Raw genomic sequence first — 19,597 nt, forward strand, 5'->3', positions numbered from 1 at the left:
TGCTGCACATCAAGGATGAAGGTCTGCTCCAAAGCTGCATAAAACAAGTTTAATTTCCAACCAGGGTCACAGTCATCGCGTATCCCACATTTTGAGCAAGGAGAGAGAAGGTGAGTTATTAAACATATACAGTCTACATTCCAGAGGAGGAAAAAAGAAGAGAAAAACCAGTTCAGAACTGCAGTTACCACCATAACACCACAAAACAAACTTTGGGGGGGTGGGGGATTCTCCAGGGGGGAAGAGGCTGTAACAAAGGAAAGCATAAAATTAAATCTCCCAGAGAAGAGTGTGGAAGGGAGCAAGCAAAAATGGAATGAAAAACCCAATCCAAAAAGAGCTTTTAGGTGAATGGGAATGTTGAAGAGACCACCCCTGCCAAGGGCCTGGCAGCCAGGGACACTACCAAGATCACTTACTGCCCCCTGCTGGATACATCCTTGAGCAGCACCAAGGCAACCTCCAAGGCTGCTTCCTAACGCTCAGGCCCGCTGGTCTCTGGAGCTCCCCAAAGCAAGGTAGGAGTGGGCCTAAAATGAGAAAAACCTATTTGGGACTGACATCTAACTAGGGAGAGTCAGACTGGGAGGCAGGAGAAGAGGCAAAATTCTCACCTACCGCAAAGATCAAGAGTGGGGAATCCTAAGTAGGAATGAAACAAGGAAAGGGGAGACGACAGCAGGCAACAGCAGTGAATGAGTTGAGAAGGCCAAGGAAAGAGTTCAGGAAGGGAGAGGAAACAGGAGCAGGAGCAAAAACATGAGGAAACTGAGGCAGAAGCAAAGAAAAGGGGTGGAGGGAAGCATCCATGGGGTTCATGGGAGTGAATATACATTAAAATGAAATAGAAGCTCCAGCACCCCTCTCCCCTCACCCCGCCACCAAACACACACACACACACACACACACACACACACACACACACACACACACACAGGCCTAGAGATCAAGAGACCTGCACACACCACACCCACTGCATCTTGGGTAAATAGTACATCACTAAGGAACTGGCACTGAGGGAGACACCCCTGGAACCTCTCTTTCACAGTTCAACCTGGGTCAGGGTGGGGATACTGATCTGCCTGTTGTAGACAAAGGTGGCAGGAAGCCTGGCCCCATGGGGTGGGGCTTGGGACACTCCTTCTGGGAAGGGGTCCCTCAGCCATGCTTGTCAGGGGGCCTGGGCCCTGACCTTAGCAGAAAGATTATGGGTGGCTGTTCAGGAGCTCAGGGCGCAGCCAGCACACACAGGAGCCCACAGAAAAGCCACGGCTTCACAGAAACCGCAAAGTCAGGACCCAGGCCAGGACGTCAGGGACAAGCGCCCCCTGTACACAGAGAGACGCAGTAGCAGCAGCAGCTTCTGAACAACTACCTAATTATGGTGGGAGGACTCTGAAGACCACTGCATCCCACCAGCACCAACAACTACTTCAGAGTTCTGTTTCCTCCACTCCAACCCTCAAATTGATTTATGGGAAGTGGGTGAAACGGGCAGGGAAAAACTGTTGGGATGGGAGTCAGGAGGGACAGCAGGATAGCCTGAGGGTCTAGAAACAGAATAGAAAATTTTCAGCCTTCAGCACATCCTGGACTAAAAAAAGAGTGAAGTAGAGAGAAGGGGAATTGAAACTGAGGTCTGCTATGTCACCCCCACTCCCTTGCTTCCCATTAAACCACCCAGCCAGCCCTGGTCAGGCCAGCAGGACTCCTAAAGTGAGGAAACTTCTGACAAAGGATAGATGAACCACCCAATCCCCAAGATCAGAAGATAAGGAAGGGGGGGGCACATGGGAAGGCAGGAACAGGACTGATCCATGCCTCACCTCGTAACAACACAAAAGTATGAAGATGAAAAACCTGAGGCCCACCCCCCCAGTGCCCTTGGTCCCAAACACACCCCCATGGTCTTGCTCTCCCTATCTTCCCCACAAGCTCCTGAGGAACAGATCTAAGGATGAGGAGGAGGACCAGTTGAACACTGGGCTGGTAAGAGTGAGTGGGCTCCTCTCTTCTCCCCACTAACAAGGCAGGGCAGAATGGTATCTCCTTGGGAACAGTCATCTAGAGATAAACACCACCCCCCTGCCCTAAGCAGGAGAGAGAGGTACACGGGAAGATGGTGGTGGAAAATCCACCATCCATCCTATCATCCCGAAAAACCCACCTGCAGAGAAGAGAGGAACCAGTGCAAGTGGGACAGCCTTCCCTCTACCTTCTTCCCTTTATCTCATCAACATGGGAGAGGCAGATGATAGGCTAGAGCGGGCAGTGTCCTGGCTCCCAGCCTCGAGCTGCACTCCACCCCTCCACCCTTCCCCCGGCCCCTGCATATATATCTCTCTATACATGTATATACACGCGCACACATGCACGCACACACAGAGAGGCCCGTGCAATTTCCATGTAGAACGGGGAGAAGGTGGCAAAGGAAAGGAAGATGGGGAATAGGAGAAGGACCTGTGGGGAAAGGGAAGGGACTCAGATGCCAAGAGCACAGCAACCAGAGCCAAACGAAGCGAACGAAGAGAATACCCCACCCCACCTCCCAAACCCAAGGATGAGGGGGGGCCACCCCATGAAACCATAACAACCTTGTTTTTGTTTTAAATCCAATAAATTGGAATGATTCATCATCAGGACAACAACTGGGGACTGGTCATGGACAGGGAAGAGGAGGGGAGGCAGGGGAGGCAAGGCTCTTGTTGGGCATGCGGACATGATACCCAGGGCCCTGGCCACACTGGCAACGGGAAGGAAGGGGCAGGACTGGGGTAGGGAGACAGTAGGTGTGTCAGGGGTGGGTGGGGTGGTCGAATAGGGCTGCCTGGCTCTCACTTCTTGTTTTTGAGCTGATTGGCCAGCCAGTCCAGGCCTTCGTACAGCCCGTCCCCGCTGGTGGCACAGGTGGCCTGAATGTACCAGTTGCGGTGACGCAGGGAATGCAGGCCCAACTTGTCTGTGATCTCAGCAGCGTTCATAGCATTAGGCAAATCCTGGAGCGCGAGGAAGACACACAAAAAGGAGCCTCAGGATCTTTCAAAGGCTTCTAGAGCACCCATCTACCAAAGAGATGTGTACCAGCACCCTCTCCTCCTCCTCCATTGTAGGAGCCAGAACAAGGTCCTAAGGAGCAGCTTTGGATTTAGTCATCCTAGAGCCATAGATTCAAGGCACTAAAGGTCATTCCACTGGGGAGCTGCAAACCAAATATGGGGTTGGTAGGGAAGTGGAGAGGTGATTCAGACTGGGCAAAGAATCATGTCTGTCTGACTGCAGGAGTGAGGGCAGTTCCACTAAAGTAGACATCAGAGAAGATGAAGGAGGGATTTGAGGTGATGTATCTACCACACCAAATCTCTGAGGACAGAAATGTTGCTAATTAAAGCTGGGTGGGGGACAAGAAGAGGAACGTAAAGAAGCCAGCTAATCGTATTTCCCACACTTCCAAAATTGAGAACACAGGGCTTCCCCTACAATAAGCCCCAAGGCTCATGATTTCTACAGCCAGGTTGTCATCTCTCAAATCCAGGGGTGGGGAGAAGTCTCACCTGTTTATTTGCAAAGACAAGGAGCACTGCATCCCGGAGTTCATCCTCTGCCAGCATCCTCATCAGTTCCTCCCGGGCCTCATTTACTCGCTCCCGATCATTGCTGTCGACCACAAATATCAACCCTAGGGAGGCAGAGCATGGGCTGCACAAGACAGCAGATGAACTCCCCCTCCCCGCACACACACCACCAAAAGACAACACCCTCCACATGCCCTCCAAATATTTGCTCCCTTTCCTCCTTTGTTCCCACCCCTAGGAGTTGCAGCCGGGCAAGAACTGGCTGCCCATAACCAAAAATGAAGGTCATTCCTTCTGCTCATACCCAACCAACCCGTGCCAACCTGGGCAATTCATATTCCATACCTTGGGTGTTCTGGAAGTAGTGTCTCCAGAGAGGCCGAATCTTGTCCTGGCCACCCACATCCCAAACTGTGAAGCTGATATTCTTGTACTCCACTGTCTCCACGTTGAACCCTTTGGAAAAAACAATGGCCACTTGGCCTCAAACACCAGGCCTGCGAACAATACCCAGGTGGGTTCATTTCTGTTTCCCCCAGCCTGGCTATGATCCTAGCAAAGGAAACTAAGGCTTCCTCAGGCCTGGTATTCCCTGACCTAGTAGCCTAAAGGCCAAAAAGAGAAAAAGAGGAAGAGAATGAGAAGGGCCAGTCAGGAGGTTCACAATCGCCTGGGTAACATGAGCTAACCTTCTCCACTCATTCTCTCAGTCTTTGCCTCTCCCTCCTGCAAAGAAATGACTCAGCCCCATTCCTGTACCTCAGCCACCAGAGTCTGCCACAGCTAAGAAGTAGGGCCTGGGAAACACGGTGAAGAAAAAGTGAGCTATAGTCCTGGAGCCCCAAATGCAGAACCAATGGACAATGATGATCTGGAGCCCCATCAATAAGGCAAATTCTCTCCCTCCCACAGGCAGGTCTTAACCAGGATCAGGGCCACTGAGGATCTAAACCGAACCAACTCCTGGCCCCTGGCAGGAACATCAAAGCCTTTCACCCGCTTTCCAAACAACACAAAGAATAAACCAGCTCAGTGCCTCAGGGCGACTGTTCAGTGCCAGGCTTCGGAAGTTCCCGCATCAGAGAGGACCAGGGTAGGTGGGCAAACGGCAGCCCCAGCACCTGCTAGTAAGCTAAATAACCATCCTTCCCTGAATCCCCCCAAGTTGCATGGACTTGCCTGGTGGCCAGGTGGGGGATCTAGGAATAGGCCCCCTGCCTGGCTCAGCTGTTGGCATGAAAGCCTACATCTAAGCTGCACCCTTACCGATGGTGGGGATGGTAGTGACGATCTCCCCCAGTTTCAGCTTATACAGGATGGTGGTCTTTCCTGCAGCATCCAGGCCCACCATCAGGATACGCATCTCCTTCTTCCCAATCAGGCTCTTGAGAAGGTTTCCAAAGATATTACCCATGATCACAGCAACCACTTTCTGAGGACAGGCGGGCTCAAGTGGGGGCAGTGGCAGTCTGGTTTTGGCCTGGCCCCTGGTATGGAGAACTTGATCCTAGGCAAAGAAACATAAACTCATCACCACCATCTGCTAGTCAGGATTTCGTGCAAACGGGATTTGCCAAAGTCACGGCTGGAGTTCATGCCAAACCGAGAGCCTGAGAGGACTAGGAAGATCAAGTCCTACTCAGACACATCCTGAGTCTCTGGGAGCAGAGACAAAGCAGTGAACACTCAGGACCCCTGCTCTGCTAGTAATATACCCATGTGACTTTGGACGAGTTATTTCACCCATCCATATCTGCCCCTCTAAATGGAGGGGGTTGAACTAGATGACTTCTAGAGTCCCTTGAGTTCTGACACTCTATACCATATAAGGTCTTATGAGACCATGAATGCCCCTCCCTCCTTCAGCCTTACCCTGAGACTCCCGGAAAGGCTGGGAGAGGAGGGAGTGGAATGAGGAGTGGCTCTTTGTGACTCCTGACAAGGTTTGGGCTTGCCAGGTTCCCAAGGTCCAGGCTCTCTGCTCAAATCAAAGGACTCCACTTCTTCCCTTTCTCTACTTCTATAATTCCACCTTCCTTCCGCACACCAAAATCAATGAGGAAGAAATAAGAAAATAACACTCCCTAAAAGAGGCTGATCCTTTCCACTTTGTGAAGTGCCAGCTGCTCAAGTTGTTCCCGTTCATACAACAGTACGCCAAGCTGGGAGATGGGGTGGGGAGAGGCTCCCCCTCATTCCTCAGCCATTCCTAGGCTCCCCCTCATTCCTAGGCTCACTGTGGCCCATCCAAGGACAGCTTTTCTACATTCTCACCTGCAATGAGGCAGTCACCTCATTCCCTGCCTCTTCCCCTCACCCCCTTCAGTCTATTCTCCACATAGCCAGACTGCTTTTAAAACCAAAATCAGGTCATGCTGCTTCTCGGTTCAACCCTCTCTTGGCTTCGTATCTCCTTTTCAGTAAAACCCAAAGCCATACCGTGGCTTACAAGGTCCTGCATGATCTGCATTCCCCTGCTTCTGTTGTTAGATCCTCTACTGCTCTCCCTTTGGCTCACTGCACTTCAATTCCCCAACACCTTCTTGTCTCAAAGCTTTTGTACTTGCTCTTCATTCTGCCCTGAGTGCCGCTCTCCCAGATAACCTTCCCAGAGTACTCCCTCACTTCCTTCGGGCATCCATTTGAGTATCACCTTATCAAAGAGGCCTTCTACAACCACCAAAACATACACACATCACTCTCTACCCCATTTATCCCACTTCACTGTTCTTCATAGCATTTCTCAGCATCAGACACATCACACATTTGTTTCTTGCTGTTGTGTTTTTCTCCTTCTACAATGTCGGCTCTTTATTTTGTTCACTGCTGTGTTCCCAGTACCTTGACTAGTGCCTGGCACATAGCAGTGGAACAAATAAACTAAAATAGTAAGGTCTATAACTGGCCTTACTAGCAGCTCACTCAGATTGGAAGCTTATGTTTGGTACATACTAGGAACTTAACAAATACCTGCTAAAAAAGTGAAGACGACAGCAGTAAGAACCACTATGAAGGTACAAAATGCCCATCCTCCCACCCTACTACCTATTGCCCCCAAAGACAAAATCAGAGTCACTCATTTTCTCTTCTTCCCTCCCTTCTCTATGCAACAGGACAGCCACAGAAATGCATCTTTGAAACAACAATGAAACAGGGGTTCAGAATTGCCCATGCCAGCCAGTTCTCTGTGCCTGCAGGAGACATGCGTCAGCAGGCAGCTTATTCAGCAATCACCATATGCCAGCTGCTGGCATTCTCTACAGAGTCTGGGAACCAGAGGCACACACACACACACACCCCAAACCCAGCAGGCGAAGGAACAGGTCAAGACAGAGTGCACCCAAACCCAAGAATGTGAAAGGTGGATGGGTAGGAATCCTATTTACAAGCTAAAGCATGGGGGGTTTAGTGGGAGTTTAGCTGTTTTCTCAAAAACTATTTAAGTTCTGTTTGTTTCCTACTCTCCTCAGTTTGCAGCAAATTCCAGACTAGCACAAAGGAGCCAGATCAACAGCCCCTGGAGACCAAAGTACTAGTTTGTCCAAAAAACAGAAACAATGAGTGCTTACGGAGTGTTTCATCTTCAAAGGCCTTCTCAGACATCCACTAATGAGCCAGGCGTGGTGCTCCTGGTAGGTTCCTCAGATGAGCCCTGCCCCTGACCCAAAGGGCTCACACCCCAGAGAGAGGACCTGGCTCAACCTTAGGGCTCAACTTCAGCCAAGTCGCCCACTAGCCATCGTCCCTGCCCATCCTGCCTCAACCCACCCAGGCAGACAGATCCCAGAGGATCCCTGAGGCAGGAGGGGACATCTGCCCAACTAATAACATTAGATTCCATCAACCCCAGCAATCTGTAGTAGTCAGATTTCCCGTCCTGCCACTATCACCTACAGAAATTTAAATCTTCCCCAAGTCTTCCTAGTTTTATATCTTGTCTCCTGCTCAGGTGTCCTTTTCTCCAGCTCCAGATGATACTTTCCTTTAAGACTTTGGTAATAGGCTTCGGCCCAGATTCTGTATTAAATTTATGCCACACATTTATCTTGCTGTCCTTCGTGAATGAAATTATTGCTGAGTAAATGATTATCAACTGTGAGTACAGCAGTGACTGAAAAATACCCCTTGCCCCCAAACATGCAAACCTTGTACTTTGGTTTGCTTCTTTGCTAAGCTAGCATGCTAATGTCTTGGTTCAAAAGCTAATCCCAGTGTTACACTTATTTCTATTTCCTGGTATGTCCCAGAATCATCTGAACCACTCAAGTGGCACTTACTAACTTGTGGAGTTTTTTCCTCTTTATAAGTCTGTATATTTACCGTCTCTCCAGCTTAACTGTATTCTCCACGGGCAGGGACTATGCCTTTTATTTTGGATCCGTCCCACTCCCAGTGCCAATTCCACTATATGAGTTCAATCAAGCACATGGGCCAATTTAAGCCTCATCTGAGGTTGTTCTTATATCATTTCCTCTGCCCTAGCAGCACTTGGTATCTTTGTGTAATGCACCGATGGTTTCTTAGATATCCTGTCAATTCTTGGCCATTCTCCACAATACCTGACCCAAAGACTGGTTTGGAAACACCCCAAAAAGACTAGAAGACTAAAATTGGTGGAATTTTCTCTTGCCGCTTAATACACAATGTGGCAGATGGATAACTGATGAAATGCCCAAGGAGTTACCACATGTCCTCTGGGGGGAAGCCGAGGGCCTTGACATTAGTGGAAATTATGGCTCCTCTTTAATATAATCAAGAGCTTGACTCAGATGAGCATTCCAAAGTGGGTATTGGTTTTCTTGATCTGTCCCTATTACCAGACAGCTTGATGCCCCTACCATGAGGATGGTGGCAACTTTCAGCTTTGTGCCACGAACACAAATCTTGGTCTATACAGCTGATTCTCACTTTCACCATAATGCATTCCTAGAAAAAGCTCTGGGAGGCAGAATGGCAAAAAAGAAAAAAACAAAAAACAAACCATAAACCCTGGATTGTTTCCCTAGGTACTCTGCAGCCTATAGTTACTCTCTTTTACCACAGATGGCACTCCTGTGTTCACAGGGCAAAATGCCAGGGTTCCATGGGCTGTTAGAAACCAGGAATCAGCAGTTAAAACTAAAGGTGAGTGGCTTAGGATAAAAAATGGAATACAGTAATATCTCTAGTATTAAAAATTATCTCAACATTCTATTTTACAATCACAAACTTTGTTATCAGTGGTACAAACGACAAGAAGAGCTCTAAAAAAACGTGTTCCAGGACAATCTGTCTGGGACACTGCAGGAGTTCAATCAAGCATACTGCCTGATTTAAGCCTCATTTGAGGATGTCCTCACTGAGGGCTACTTACGGCCCCCAAGCCCATCCTTCCACCCCCCCAGGAGAGGCAGGCTGTTGCTGAAACTGCTCAGCCATCTTGGCTTGTGTGTGTTGCAGGAACATTCTTGCCTCACTCTCCCAAGTGATACTGAGAGTCACAGCTCGGTCTGCCGCACACACTCCCCTCACCTGACTCCTGTGGCTGACTCAGGCTTGCGTCGTAAGACACCTCCGAGGGGACTTCTGATCTGGCACCACCTCCTCCTCTTCAGGCTACATGATGGGTCCGAGGAAAGGAAAACCAAAGTCTGCTGCCAAGCAGGGTGCACTAAAAGCAGCTTTGCTCCCAGACGGTTTTCACATTGAGATATCACTAATAGAGATGCTATTTTTAGCAAAGCCAATGGAGCAGACCAATAAAATTTAAGGAAACAAAAGCAGGGTCCGCCTGTATTTAGCTTCCTTAGCACAGCTGGCTTGTGACCTCTATAAGCTTTCCAAGTTTTTGTCTCAAGAGCACTATAATCACAAGCACACAAGAACTCCTAGATTAGTATCTCAATGACTTCTACTGGACTCAGAGATTTCCCAAAGCCAAGAAATAGCTTCAGATGTCAGCTTCCATCCATTCATTAAGCATTTATTGAGTATATGGAACTAGGGATACAGAGAGGAAGACAGCTTCTGCCTTCATGAAACTGTCATGGGAAAGGAAAACTAGCAAACCCAGGATTACAAAACAGCATGAGGGTAAGAATGAGATAAGCACATAGTATTATGGGGACAGAAAGCTGGAGCAGCTAATCAAAACAGGGGTAAAGGGCGATTCTCTGATTCTCAGGTCACACCTGAGCTGACTCCTAAAGGAAGAATAGGAAGTAATTAAACAATAAAGAGGGAGAGGGAACAGCACGTCAAAGACGTAAAGACTTGAGTTAGAGACAGCACTTTTTACTAGACAAAGCCAGGTGCATCTGAGAGGCAGATTATTTGGATATCACATAGTGGGTAGAAGAAAGTGATGACTCTGGAGGTGAGCAGGGGCTAGATCATGAAGGGCCTTAAAGGCCATATTGAATAACATGATCAAGTATATGCTTTAGAAAGACCATTCTGGGTGTGCCTGGCTCAGTCAGCAGAGGATGCAACTCTTGATCTCAGGGTCAGGAGTTCGAGCCCCATGTTAGACGTAAAGCTTACTTTCCAAAAAAAAAAAAAAAAAAAAAAAAAAAAAAAAAAAAAAAAGACCATTCTGGCAATAGTTTAGGGTATAAATTAAAAAGAGAAAAGACTTGGGGCGTCTGGGTGGCTCAGTCAGTTAAGCATCCGACTTCGACTCAGCTCATGATCTCGCAGTTTGTGAGTTCGAGCCTCGCGTTGGGCTCTGTGCTGACAGCTCAGAGCCTGGAGCCTGCTTTGGATTCTGTGTCTCCTCCTCTCTCTGCCCCTCCCATGCTCATGCTCTGTCTTTCAATAATAAATTTAAAAAACGTTAAAAAATAAAGAGAAAAGACTTGAGACAGAAAGACCATGTGGGAGGTACGGTAATACCGCTGACAAATCAAAACTTCTGAACCAGAGGTGGCAATAAAAAGGAGAGGACAGATTTGAAACATCAAAATCGTAGAATCCACAGGATTTAATGACTGATTGTTAAATGACTGGGTGATCTGGTGAGACTTCTTCAGACAAGAAATACAAGAGAAACAGATCTGAGATTGAAGGTGTTTTTAGAATAAAGTTTGATTTTGAGGTGCTAAGTTGATTTTCAGGAGAAAAGTTAGGCTGGGTATTTGAGAATCATCTGCAGAGATGGTAACTGAAGCTGTAAGAGAAACTAAGATCCAGGATGACAGGAGTTACTGGCTATCTACCCAAACAGTTATTCTTCCTCTTCTTTCTTCTAACAGAAGACCTAATTTGTTCAGATGTTGGGGTTGGGGGTATAAAGATACCTTTCCCCAACTCTAGGGCAGGAAAAGTGATCAGCCTAAGGGATACAGGCATTTCATTTCCCCTGCCAGTGACTGAGTCACAAATGGTTATATGCTAATTCTAGCCAATAAGACATGGGGAATGTCTGCTGGGAGCATCCAGGAAAGTTTTCCTCAATCTTAAAAAAAAAAGACATATGCTTGGGGCACCTATGTGGCTCAGTCAGTTAAGCGTCCAATTCTCGATTTCAGCTCAAATCATGATCTCACAGTTTGTGAATTCAAGCCCCACATCAGGCTCTGCGCTGGTGGTTGGAGCCTGCCTGGGATTCTCTATCTCCCTCCCTGGCTTGTGTTTGTCTCTGTCTCCCTCTCTCTCTCTCTCTCTCCCCCCCCCCTTCCTCCCTCCCTCAAAATAAATAAATAGACTTTATTTAAAAAAAAAAACAAAAAACATATGGCAACATTCTCTTCTCCAGCCTTTAGGCTCCAGGCTCTGAGCTGTCAGCACAGAGCCCGACGCAGGGCTCGAACTCACCAACTGTGAGATCATGACCTCAGCCGAAGTTGGATGCTTAACTGACTGAGCCACCCGGGCGCCCCAATCTAGCCTATAGATGTTGACATAGAAGGATGAGATGCTGAGAACACGAAGACACAGACATAAGAACTCTAGGCTGTCAGAGCAGAAAAATGAAGAAAATCTGCATTCTTAATGACCCTGCCAAGCTGGTAGATTAAAAAGAAAAGTGTTGTAACCCTACATTTCTTCGTGTGTGTATAGAGAGCAATACACATAACACAATTTACCATTTTGTCCATTAAGTGCACAGTTCAATGGCATTAAATACATTCACACTGTTGTGCACCACCATCTATCTTCAGAACATTTTCATATTCCCAAATTTAAGCTCTGTAACTTAAATAATAACTGCCACTTCCCCTACCTCCAGCTCCTGGCAACCACCATTCTACGTCTGTCTATGGATTTGACTGTTCTAGATGCTTCATACACATAGAATCATACACTTTTATTCCTTTGTGTCTGGTTTATTTCACCTAGACTTCAAGATATACGCTTTAATAAATTCACTTACTGTTTAAGCCACACGTGTGTGTTCTGTCTTTTGCAACTGATGCTACTCTAACTGTATATCTAGGGAGAGTGTGTACAGTGGGACAGGAAAAAAAGGCCAAAGGCAAAAACCTGGGGCATGTCAACATTTAAAGCACTGGGCAAAAACAGAAGCCAGGAAAGAGAGTAAGAAGGTACCAGAGGGGCCCAAAGGAAGTCAAGACAGTAAAAAACATTTTAAAAAAAGGAAAGAGGGTCAAAGGCTTTAGAAGTGTCAAATTAAGATAAGGCCTGAAAGATACCTATTGAACTTAGCTATTAGACAATTGATGATATTGTTACAAATTAAAACATACCTAACTAAAATTAGGTTCCACTTAACAGTTGTTTAGGCTCAGGCGGAATCATTATGCCAGTTTCCCTTCTAGTCTGAGAAGATGACTCCAATATAGAACCTCAAAGAAGGCCACATTATCAAGTAAAGATCCTAAATTGCCCCTGTCTGATTAGAAAGACCCAAACACCTGGGAAGGGCCTGGCTCTTCCCATGCACAAACCTCAGCAAGTCAGAACAGAGAAACAGGTCTGTTTCAGAATACATGACTTAGCCACATAAAACAGTGACCAGATAAAAACCAGACTCATTTGTTTCTTTGGAACATTCTGTGGCACTGCCCTCTAACCAAAGCTATCAGCTTGCCCTATTCTTCGAATCTGACCAGCTTACAACTGTTCCATCACCTGATACTCCATGGCTGTTCCAATGCCTACATCTATACAATGTCTTAGCTATTCAGAACACTATGCTTTCTTAATTATAGCATCACTGAAATTCCATGAGTAGTCAGCCTAAAGCCCTAATAAACCTTTGCCCCAATTTGGTCCCACTTCACAAGTCAAAACGGAGCTGTTGTGAACAGATGAAACAGGAAGCCATGGTTTGACAAGGCCCATCATTACAGAGCAGTCTAAGGATTCAGAAAACAGGGAACAACTAGCTTGGGGAGTAAGAGCCATCTGATCCTTTAGCACCACAAATACATGTCTACTCTAGGACTTACCACAGTATGTTTTATTTACATTTGCCTATTTTGCTTTCCAGAGCTGGAAATAATGTGCCTTTAATGCATAACAGGTCTGCCATACATCCCATCAGACTGGATGGCTAGGCAGAGATTAAGATGGCTAGAATTCAAGGGCCAGTCACCTCAGCTTGTAAGCACCATGTCTCACTATTACCATTTTCTATGTATGCCATGATGAGAAAAGATTGGGGAAATATTTTACCAAACCATGAGCCCCTTGCTAACAGGGACCATGCCTTATTCATGTTTCATGTCCCCAACACCATGATTAATCTGTGGCTAGTGACTAACATGCTTGCTTTTGAGGAGTCTGGTTCTAACGATGGTGGTGAAACATTTCTGAGGTTGAGGAAGACTATTCTATAGGTGATCCCTGATCCTCTTCCTGTATCTGACAAACTCGAGAAGTAGTTGCTACATTTTCAGAACCCTAAGGTTCCTTGGGTGGGATTCACAGGCTTCTGGGTGGGGGTGGGGGGAACCACATGAGAGACTCTAATTATGCTCCATGACTCTACACCACCACCAGAGCAGCTCCATTCAAAAAAAAAAAAAAATTCTTAATGTTTCTTATTTTTGAGAGAGAGAGAGAGAGAGAGAGAGAGAAAGAGAGAGAGAGAGAAAGAGAGAGAGTAAGCAGGGGAGGGGCAGAGAGAGAGGGAGACACAGAATCCGAAGCAGGCTCCAGGCTCTGAGCTGTCAGCACAGAGCCTGATGTGGGGCTCGAATTCAAGGACCATGAGATCATGACCTGAGCCGAAGTCGGCAGCCCAACCGACTGAGCCACCCAGGCGCCCCTAGAGCAGCTTCATTTTTATCCATTAAATGTATTAGACTTCAAGTAAGATTTTATACAAGGTAACGTTCTATTGCTTTTAACAAAAAAAGAGGAAAGGGTCAAAAACCATCGCAATGAAGGGGCACCTGAGTGGCTCAGTTGGTTAAGGGTCCAGCTTCAGCTCAGGTCATGTTCTCACAGTTAATGAGTTCAGGCCCAATGTCGGGCTCTGTTCTGACAGTTTGGAGCCTGGAGCCTGGAGCCTGGTTCGGATTCTGTCTCCCTCTCTCTCTGCCCCTCCCCTGTTTGTGCTCTGTCTCTCTCTCTCTCAAAAATAAATAAACATGAAAAAAAAATTGAAAAAAAAAAAAAAAAAACCATCGCAACGGAGAGCAAACGTTCTCCTGCAGCCTAAATTATGTTTCATTTCACATTTAAATTATTTAAGTTTAAACATCCATGCTTGGGGCACCTGGGTGGCTCAGTTGGTTAAGCATCTAACTTTGGCTCAGGTCATGATCTCATAATTTATGAGCTCGAGCCCCGCATCAGACTCTGTGCTGACAGCTTGGAGTCTGGAGCCTGCTTTGGACTGGGTCTCCCTCTTTCTCTGCCCCTCCCCCACTCATACTCGGTCTCTCTTGCTCTCTAAAAAATAAACATTAAAAACTTTTTTAAACATCCACACTTGACACTCACAAAGGAAGCATCATACGAGGCTCTCATCAGTAACGGAAGAGCTAAAAGGTATGATGAGATATGCTACACCCCATCATCTCACCTTTCTTCAGGAATATGGTGATAATGGTAGATCCCTGAAATCCTGAGCCATGTCCCTTCTGGTCCTTTGAGAAGTCCAATGCAAAGTTCTTACATGTTCACAGAATCCCTACCTCAGTCAGTTCCTACCTAGGCTATAATACAAACCTTCAAACATTTGTGGAACTCCTTCTAAATGTTCCCCATGTTTTTTCACTATCAAAAAGCTTTACTAGCACTCTACCTATAACTGCAACAGATGTTGAAAATGTATAGCAAATAGAATTACATAGATATCACAACTCTGGACCTCAATACAGTACATTCTGAAACGTACTCAGAAGTAGACATTTAAAGGAGACCCTGAAACGAATGGCCCAGGGGTGCCTGGGTGGCTCAGTAGGTTGAGTGTCTGACTTCCACTTAGGTCATGATCTCCTGGTTCGCAGGTTCAAGCCCCATGTTGGGCTCTGTGCTGACAGCTTGGAGCCTGGAGTCTGCTTCGAATTCTGTGTCTCCCTCTCTCTCTCTGTCCCTCTCCCGCTCACACTGTCTCTCAAAAATAAATAAACATTAAAAAAATTTTTTAAAGAAAAAAGTGGCCCAGGAAATGGAGGATGCTGAAATACTGAGCCCTAAAATAAAGGGACCCTGAAATCTAAATCACTGACCTAGGTCAACGAGAGTGCTCTTTTATCAGAGTCGACCATTACTTCAATCATGCTTTTTTTTTTTTTAATGTTTATTTATTTTGAGAGAGAAGAGAACACTCAAGCGGGGGAGGACAGAAAGAGAGGGGGAGAGAGAATCCCAAGCAGGCTCCGTAATAACAGTGCAAAGCCTGATGTGGGGCTCGATCTCACGAACTTTGAGATCATGACCTGAGTCAGACTCTTAACTGACTGAGCCATCCAGGCACCCCATGCTGACTTTTCTAACATGAACACTATTCTTGAGCCTCCACATCCTCACCCTGCATCCAAGTTGATGGTTCAGGCCCCTGCCTTGCTCCAGCTTCACCTCCCACTCGGGCAGCAGGAGCTGCCTGTGTAAGGCTGATGCTGAAAAAAGATTTTATTGCTCATAAGCCTACAACCAGCTAAGAAAGTCATGGTAACAATCATCCCTCTACACAGGCGGCAAGTCGTTCTTGTGTCAACCTTCTCTAAGGCAGCCCTGAGTGCTCATATTATTATTACTATTATGATGATGATAATTTGTAGCAACTAATATTTATTTGAAACTTACCATGCTTTGCATGAAACTGAGTGCTTTACACTCAGTTATCTCATTTAATTCTCATGCCTATATTATGAAGGTACTATCACTGTCATGCTCTTCACTGATGAGGAAAATGAGGAATAAGAAAGGACAAGTAATTTCACCGAAATTATATACAACTAGTAATTAGCAGAGGCAGGATTTGAACCCAATTTTGTCTAATTCCAAGGACCACACTCTCAATTACCACACCATTTTGCCTCTAAATTGACCTGCAACAAAAATGGTGAGGAGAAAAAAAAAAAAAAAAAAAAAAAAAAAATGGTGAGGAGAACCAAACACAGTGAGATGCTTTGAGTCTCCGGCTGCTTGGCAGCCATTTCTAAAGGTGTACAGAGAAGCAGATTCCACAATTTCCCTATTATTTACTCGGCTTTAACAAAACTGGTTTTAAAGAAGTTCCTCCTTTTAAGCAACAAATCCCACCCACTATCCTGAGTCCATTTCCTCTTGACTCAGTGGAAAAGAGAGTAGCAGAGATGAACACGCACAATATGACCCTCTGTGCACTTAAGACTTCACTTCCACTCTTTCCAGCCTGCTGTCCTCCCTCCTTTATACTTGCATTCAGTTTCATAATAGCAGCTACCATTCACTGGCACCACTTCTGTGCCAGGCACCACACCACAGATACTGGCTCCCTCCTCCATAATCTCCAGAATTCCAATTTTGACTTAACATTTAACGGAGACCCCTTTAGCCCACATAGAGAAGCAGGGGATCTGAGATTTCAGATAAATAATGACTTAGTGTTCTAGTAATATTTTTCTTTTTGGGTCTTAGTTTCCAGTATCCAGGCCTGTTTTGTGCCTCTTAGGAAGGTGGAGAGACTCAGACTTAATTACAATGGCTAAGGGCTTTTGTACCCTCACTCAGCTTTCCCCAGGCACTCTCCCTGAGAGTCAAGTCATCTCTTTCTCTTTCCTTAAACTGTAATCAGAAAGCTTGTTGAGTTCTATCCATTCACATCCCATATACATCATGAGTGTCTACTGTTTGCATGGGCATCGTGGGTGACACAACATGAGATCCAATCCCTGCAACTGAAATGTTTCTTCTCTTTGGAAAAACAAGACACACAAAAATGTTGACGGTGCAAGGTAATAATTCTATGCTGGGAAGCAGGAGGCACGTAAATATGTGATACATGGGGGCCCTTCCCAGCTAAATCCAAGGTCATTGATTCATTCTGTGAAAAAGTGACCTCTGTGGATCAGCTTCTTTCTTAAAATGAGCTTTTAGAGACACGTTATTCAAACTCAGGTCTAATGGGCAATAACCAATTCACTGCTCCCTTCCAGTCATGCCAAGTGGAGACACTTACCCCAAGAAGCTCAAGACAAAATGGCAGCAAAGCTGGTCACCACCTGATTAAGGAACAAGGGGAGAAAAGTAGGCAGAGACTAGATTCTGTCCTGTTGCACTGACCCACGCAATCAGACTCCTGCAGCAGATCTCCTACCAATAAAACTTTCATGCCATAGACCAGGGGTGACCCAATCCAACAGCAGCAGAGACAGGTTTTGAGTTACGCTTCTCCCTCAACCGGATGACCTCACTATTTCTTCTCACTCCTGACCACATACCACACTCCTCCGGGCCTGGCCAGAATGAGACCGGCAGTAATACAACCCAAAAAGAAGGGAACTCCCCCAAGAGAGGAGCTACCACTTTGCTATTCAAGTGGCTAGGTTTAACAGGGAACTCCACCTCCCCCTCCTTCCCTCAAACATTGGTGTAAGCAATGGCTCCATTTTCTGTTCCGGGAATCCTGGTACTTCCTAAAGAAAGAAAGCGGATTGGAAGACACAAACTCAGAGCCAGCGACAAGCTGCTCCCTCCTCCTGTGAGACCGCCCCCGCTTTGCCTGGGGGAGGAAGGCACCACCTCTCCTCTCCAAGCAAGATCAGATGCCCCCTCCCCCTTCTCCTGCCTTTTCTCCTCCCGCTCCCCACCTGCTGCCCTCTTCCCAACGTGTGGTTCCCAAGACCCAAAAGCGCAACCTTTAGCAGAATAGTGCCCCCGGGGTGCCCCAGTAGCTTGCCTTGTCACCTAATCCCTAAACCCCCTACGCACCCCTGCCCCATGATGGGAGTAGAGGGTGTCACCGCAGCACGGCTCTGGTCTCCTAGTGCTAAGGTGGAGCGGGAGAGAAGATAGGAAAAAGAGGCATTCCCTAGCCCTTTTAACAGAAAAAGGATACAAAACAGTCATCACCGCCCCCGCACCACCTCTTTACGGACTGTTTTCCTCCACCTCAACCCCGACCCCTCGTAAGCCCACCTCCTGCAGGCGAGGAGAACCTAACTGCAGCCCGGGTCGCCCCCGCGTGCGAGGCAGAGGCACAAATTCGTGTGCGCCCCCCACCCCCACCCCAGCTCCGCGTCCTTCAAATGCAGGGGCAGGCGAGAGACTGGCCCGGCGCCCCCTCTCCGAGCTCTCCGGTGGGAAAGACCACACCGCTCCTTGCCCGGCAATGCCTGGGGCGGGGGGAGGGGGTCTATCTCCTCAGCCCCCACCCCGAGCCTCTCCTCTACGGAGACCCGCCTTCCTTCCCCAGCCCCTCACCTGTTCCTGCTCCCAGCTCCGCCGCTGCGGCCGCCGCCTCCGCCCCCGCAGGTTCCGCTCGGCACTGGTTCCGCTCCCTCCGACTCCCCCAAGCCGATTTCGGCACCACTGCTCCCCTGGCCCCGCTCCCTGGCTCCCTCCTTCCTTTCCTCCACCTAGCACCGGAAGCCGCGACGGCGACGGGAGCTGTGCGGCGCACCCCCACCCCCAGACCGGGATACTTCCCACCTCCCCGATCGCGCGAGAACTGCGCGGTAGCGTGCGGCAGTTCTCGCGAGATCCATCACCATGGCAGCGGCTGCAGCAGAGGCAACCGGGTGCTGGAGCTGAACCTGGGCGGGGGCCGATGTGGGGGCTGCAGGCTGAGGGTGGCGGAGGCGGGAGCCGGGAAGTGGGGATGAAGCAGTGGGGACTGAGGTGAGAATCCCAAGCTCCAGTGCCATTCCTGGAATTTAATGACTGGAGCGGCGTGCTGGCCACACTGGAGAGGGTTTGGGCAGAGAGGCAAAGCCAGGAGCAGGGTATGATTGAAGAGTCCTTGCTATGGCTCACCTTACTCTTCTAGACAACATCTTTTCCACACCTTTTTTTTTTTTTTTTTCAATTCCGCTGCTCCAGAGTTCCCCCAGACCACATCTTTTATTTCTTAACCCTGGTTAGCTGCAACTCCCTGAGAGCCCTCGCTGCATCAGTGTTGCTACTCACTACACCTAAGACTAGGTTACTCAGGGGTCTGAATCAGGAGATCCTTTCCCATGGCGAAGAGGAGAGAGAGTGATGAATTTAAGAGACCGAAGGAAACAATTGGACTCTGGACCAGTTAGGAGGTTGGAAAGTGAAAGACAACCCGTGGAAGCCTAATATTCAGAGGCGTGGTTTGAGGATGTGTGACTAGATGACTATGAATTTTAGTATCCCAAGGAAAGTGAGAGACTTTGCACCCATGTTTCTCCACTCGTGCCCACCTCCACTTCCTTTACACTCATTTCTGCACCTGATCTAGACACGCAAAGCTGCCTTGGAACAGTATCTGCTGTGCGAGAAGAAGAGCACTAGTAATGCTAAGAACAAAAGAAGGTTCTTTAAGTGTCCTCTCCCCTCATTTATAGCAGTATAAGGGAACACATAGCTGTTCCCTAAGGCTTGAGCCAAAATTGTTGCTTTTCTGGATTTTTTCTTTCTTTCTTTTCTTTTTTTTTTTTTTTTTTTTTTTTTTTTTTTTT

The 19,597-nt window shown here is 47.4% G+C and overlaps 1 protein-coding gene across 3 annotated transcripts; it reads right to left on the reverse strand.

Moving 5' to 3' along the window:
- Positions 1-35: 35 nt before the first annotated feature.
- ARF3 (ARF GTPase 3) lies at positions 36-18,596 on the reverse strand. Of its 3 annotated transcripts, XM_060657769.3 has the most exons (6): positions 18,375-18,596; positions 17,131-17,173; positions 4,839-5,079; positions 3,918-4,028; positions 3,552-3,676; positions 36-2,996 (listed from the first exon to the last, which is right to left on the reverse strand). In XM_060657769.3, exons 3-6 carry the CDS (start codon positions 4,984-4,986, stop codon positions 2,835-2,837), a joined length of 546 nt encoding a protein of 181 aa, XP_060513752.1. In that variant the 5' UTR covers positions 4,987-5,079; positions 17,131-17,173; positions 18,375-18,596; the 3' UTR covers positions 36-2,834. The 3 variants fall into 3 exon arrangements, with proteins under 3 accessions (XP_060513752.1, XP_060513751.1, XP_060513753.1); XM_060657768.3 differs by lacking the exon at positions 17,131-17,173 and having other exon boundaries at positions 18,375-18,595; XM_060657770.3 differs by lacking the exons at positions 17,131-17,173; positions 18,375-18,596 and adding an exon at positions 9,084-9,173.
- Between the last annotated feature and the right edge of the window lie 1,001 nt (positions 18,597-19,597).

Source organism: Panthera onca, chromosome B4 (genome assembly GCF_046562875.1).
Source record: "Panthera onca isolate mPanOnc1 chromosome B4, mPanOnc1 haplotype 2, whole genome shotgun sequence".
Taxonomy (NCBI): Eukaryota; Metazoa; Chordata; class Mammalia; order Carnivora; family Felidae; genus Panthera; species Panthera onca.

Bases quoted from the DNA above. Each gene is read 5' to 3' on its own strand.
- ARF3 (XM_060657769.3), bottom strand. From the start codon at position 4,986: ATGGGTAATATCTTTGGAAACCTTCTCAAGAGCCTGATTGGGAAGAAG. The intron at 3,677-3,917 runs GTATGGAATATG...CTGCCTCCCTAG, and splicing joins CTACTTCCAGAACACCCAAG to GGTTGATATTTGTGGTCGAC. The intron at 2,997-3,551 runs GTGAGACTTCTC...CTCGCGCTCCAG, and splicing joins TTGTCTTTGCAAATAAACAG to GATTTGCCTAATGCTATGAA.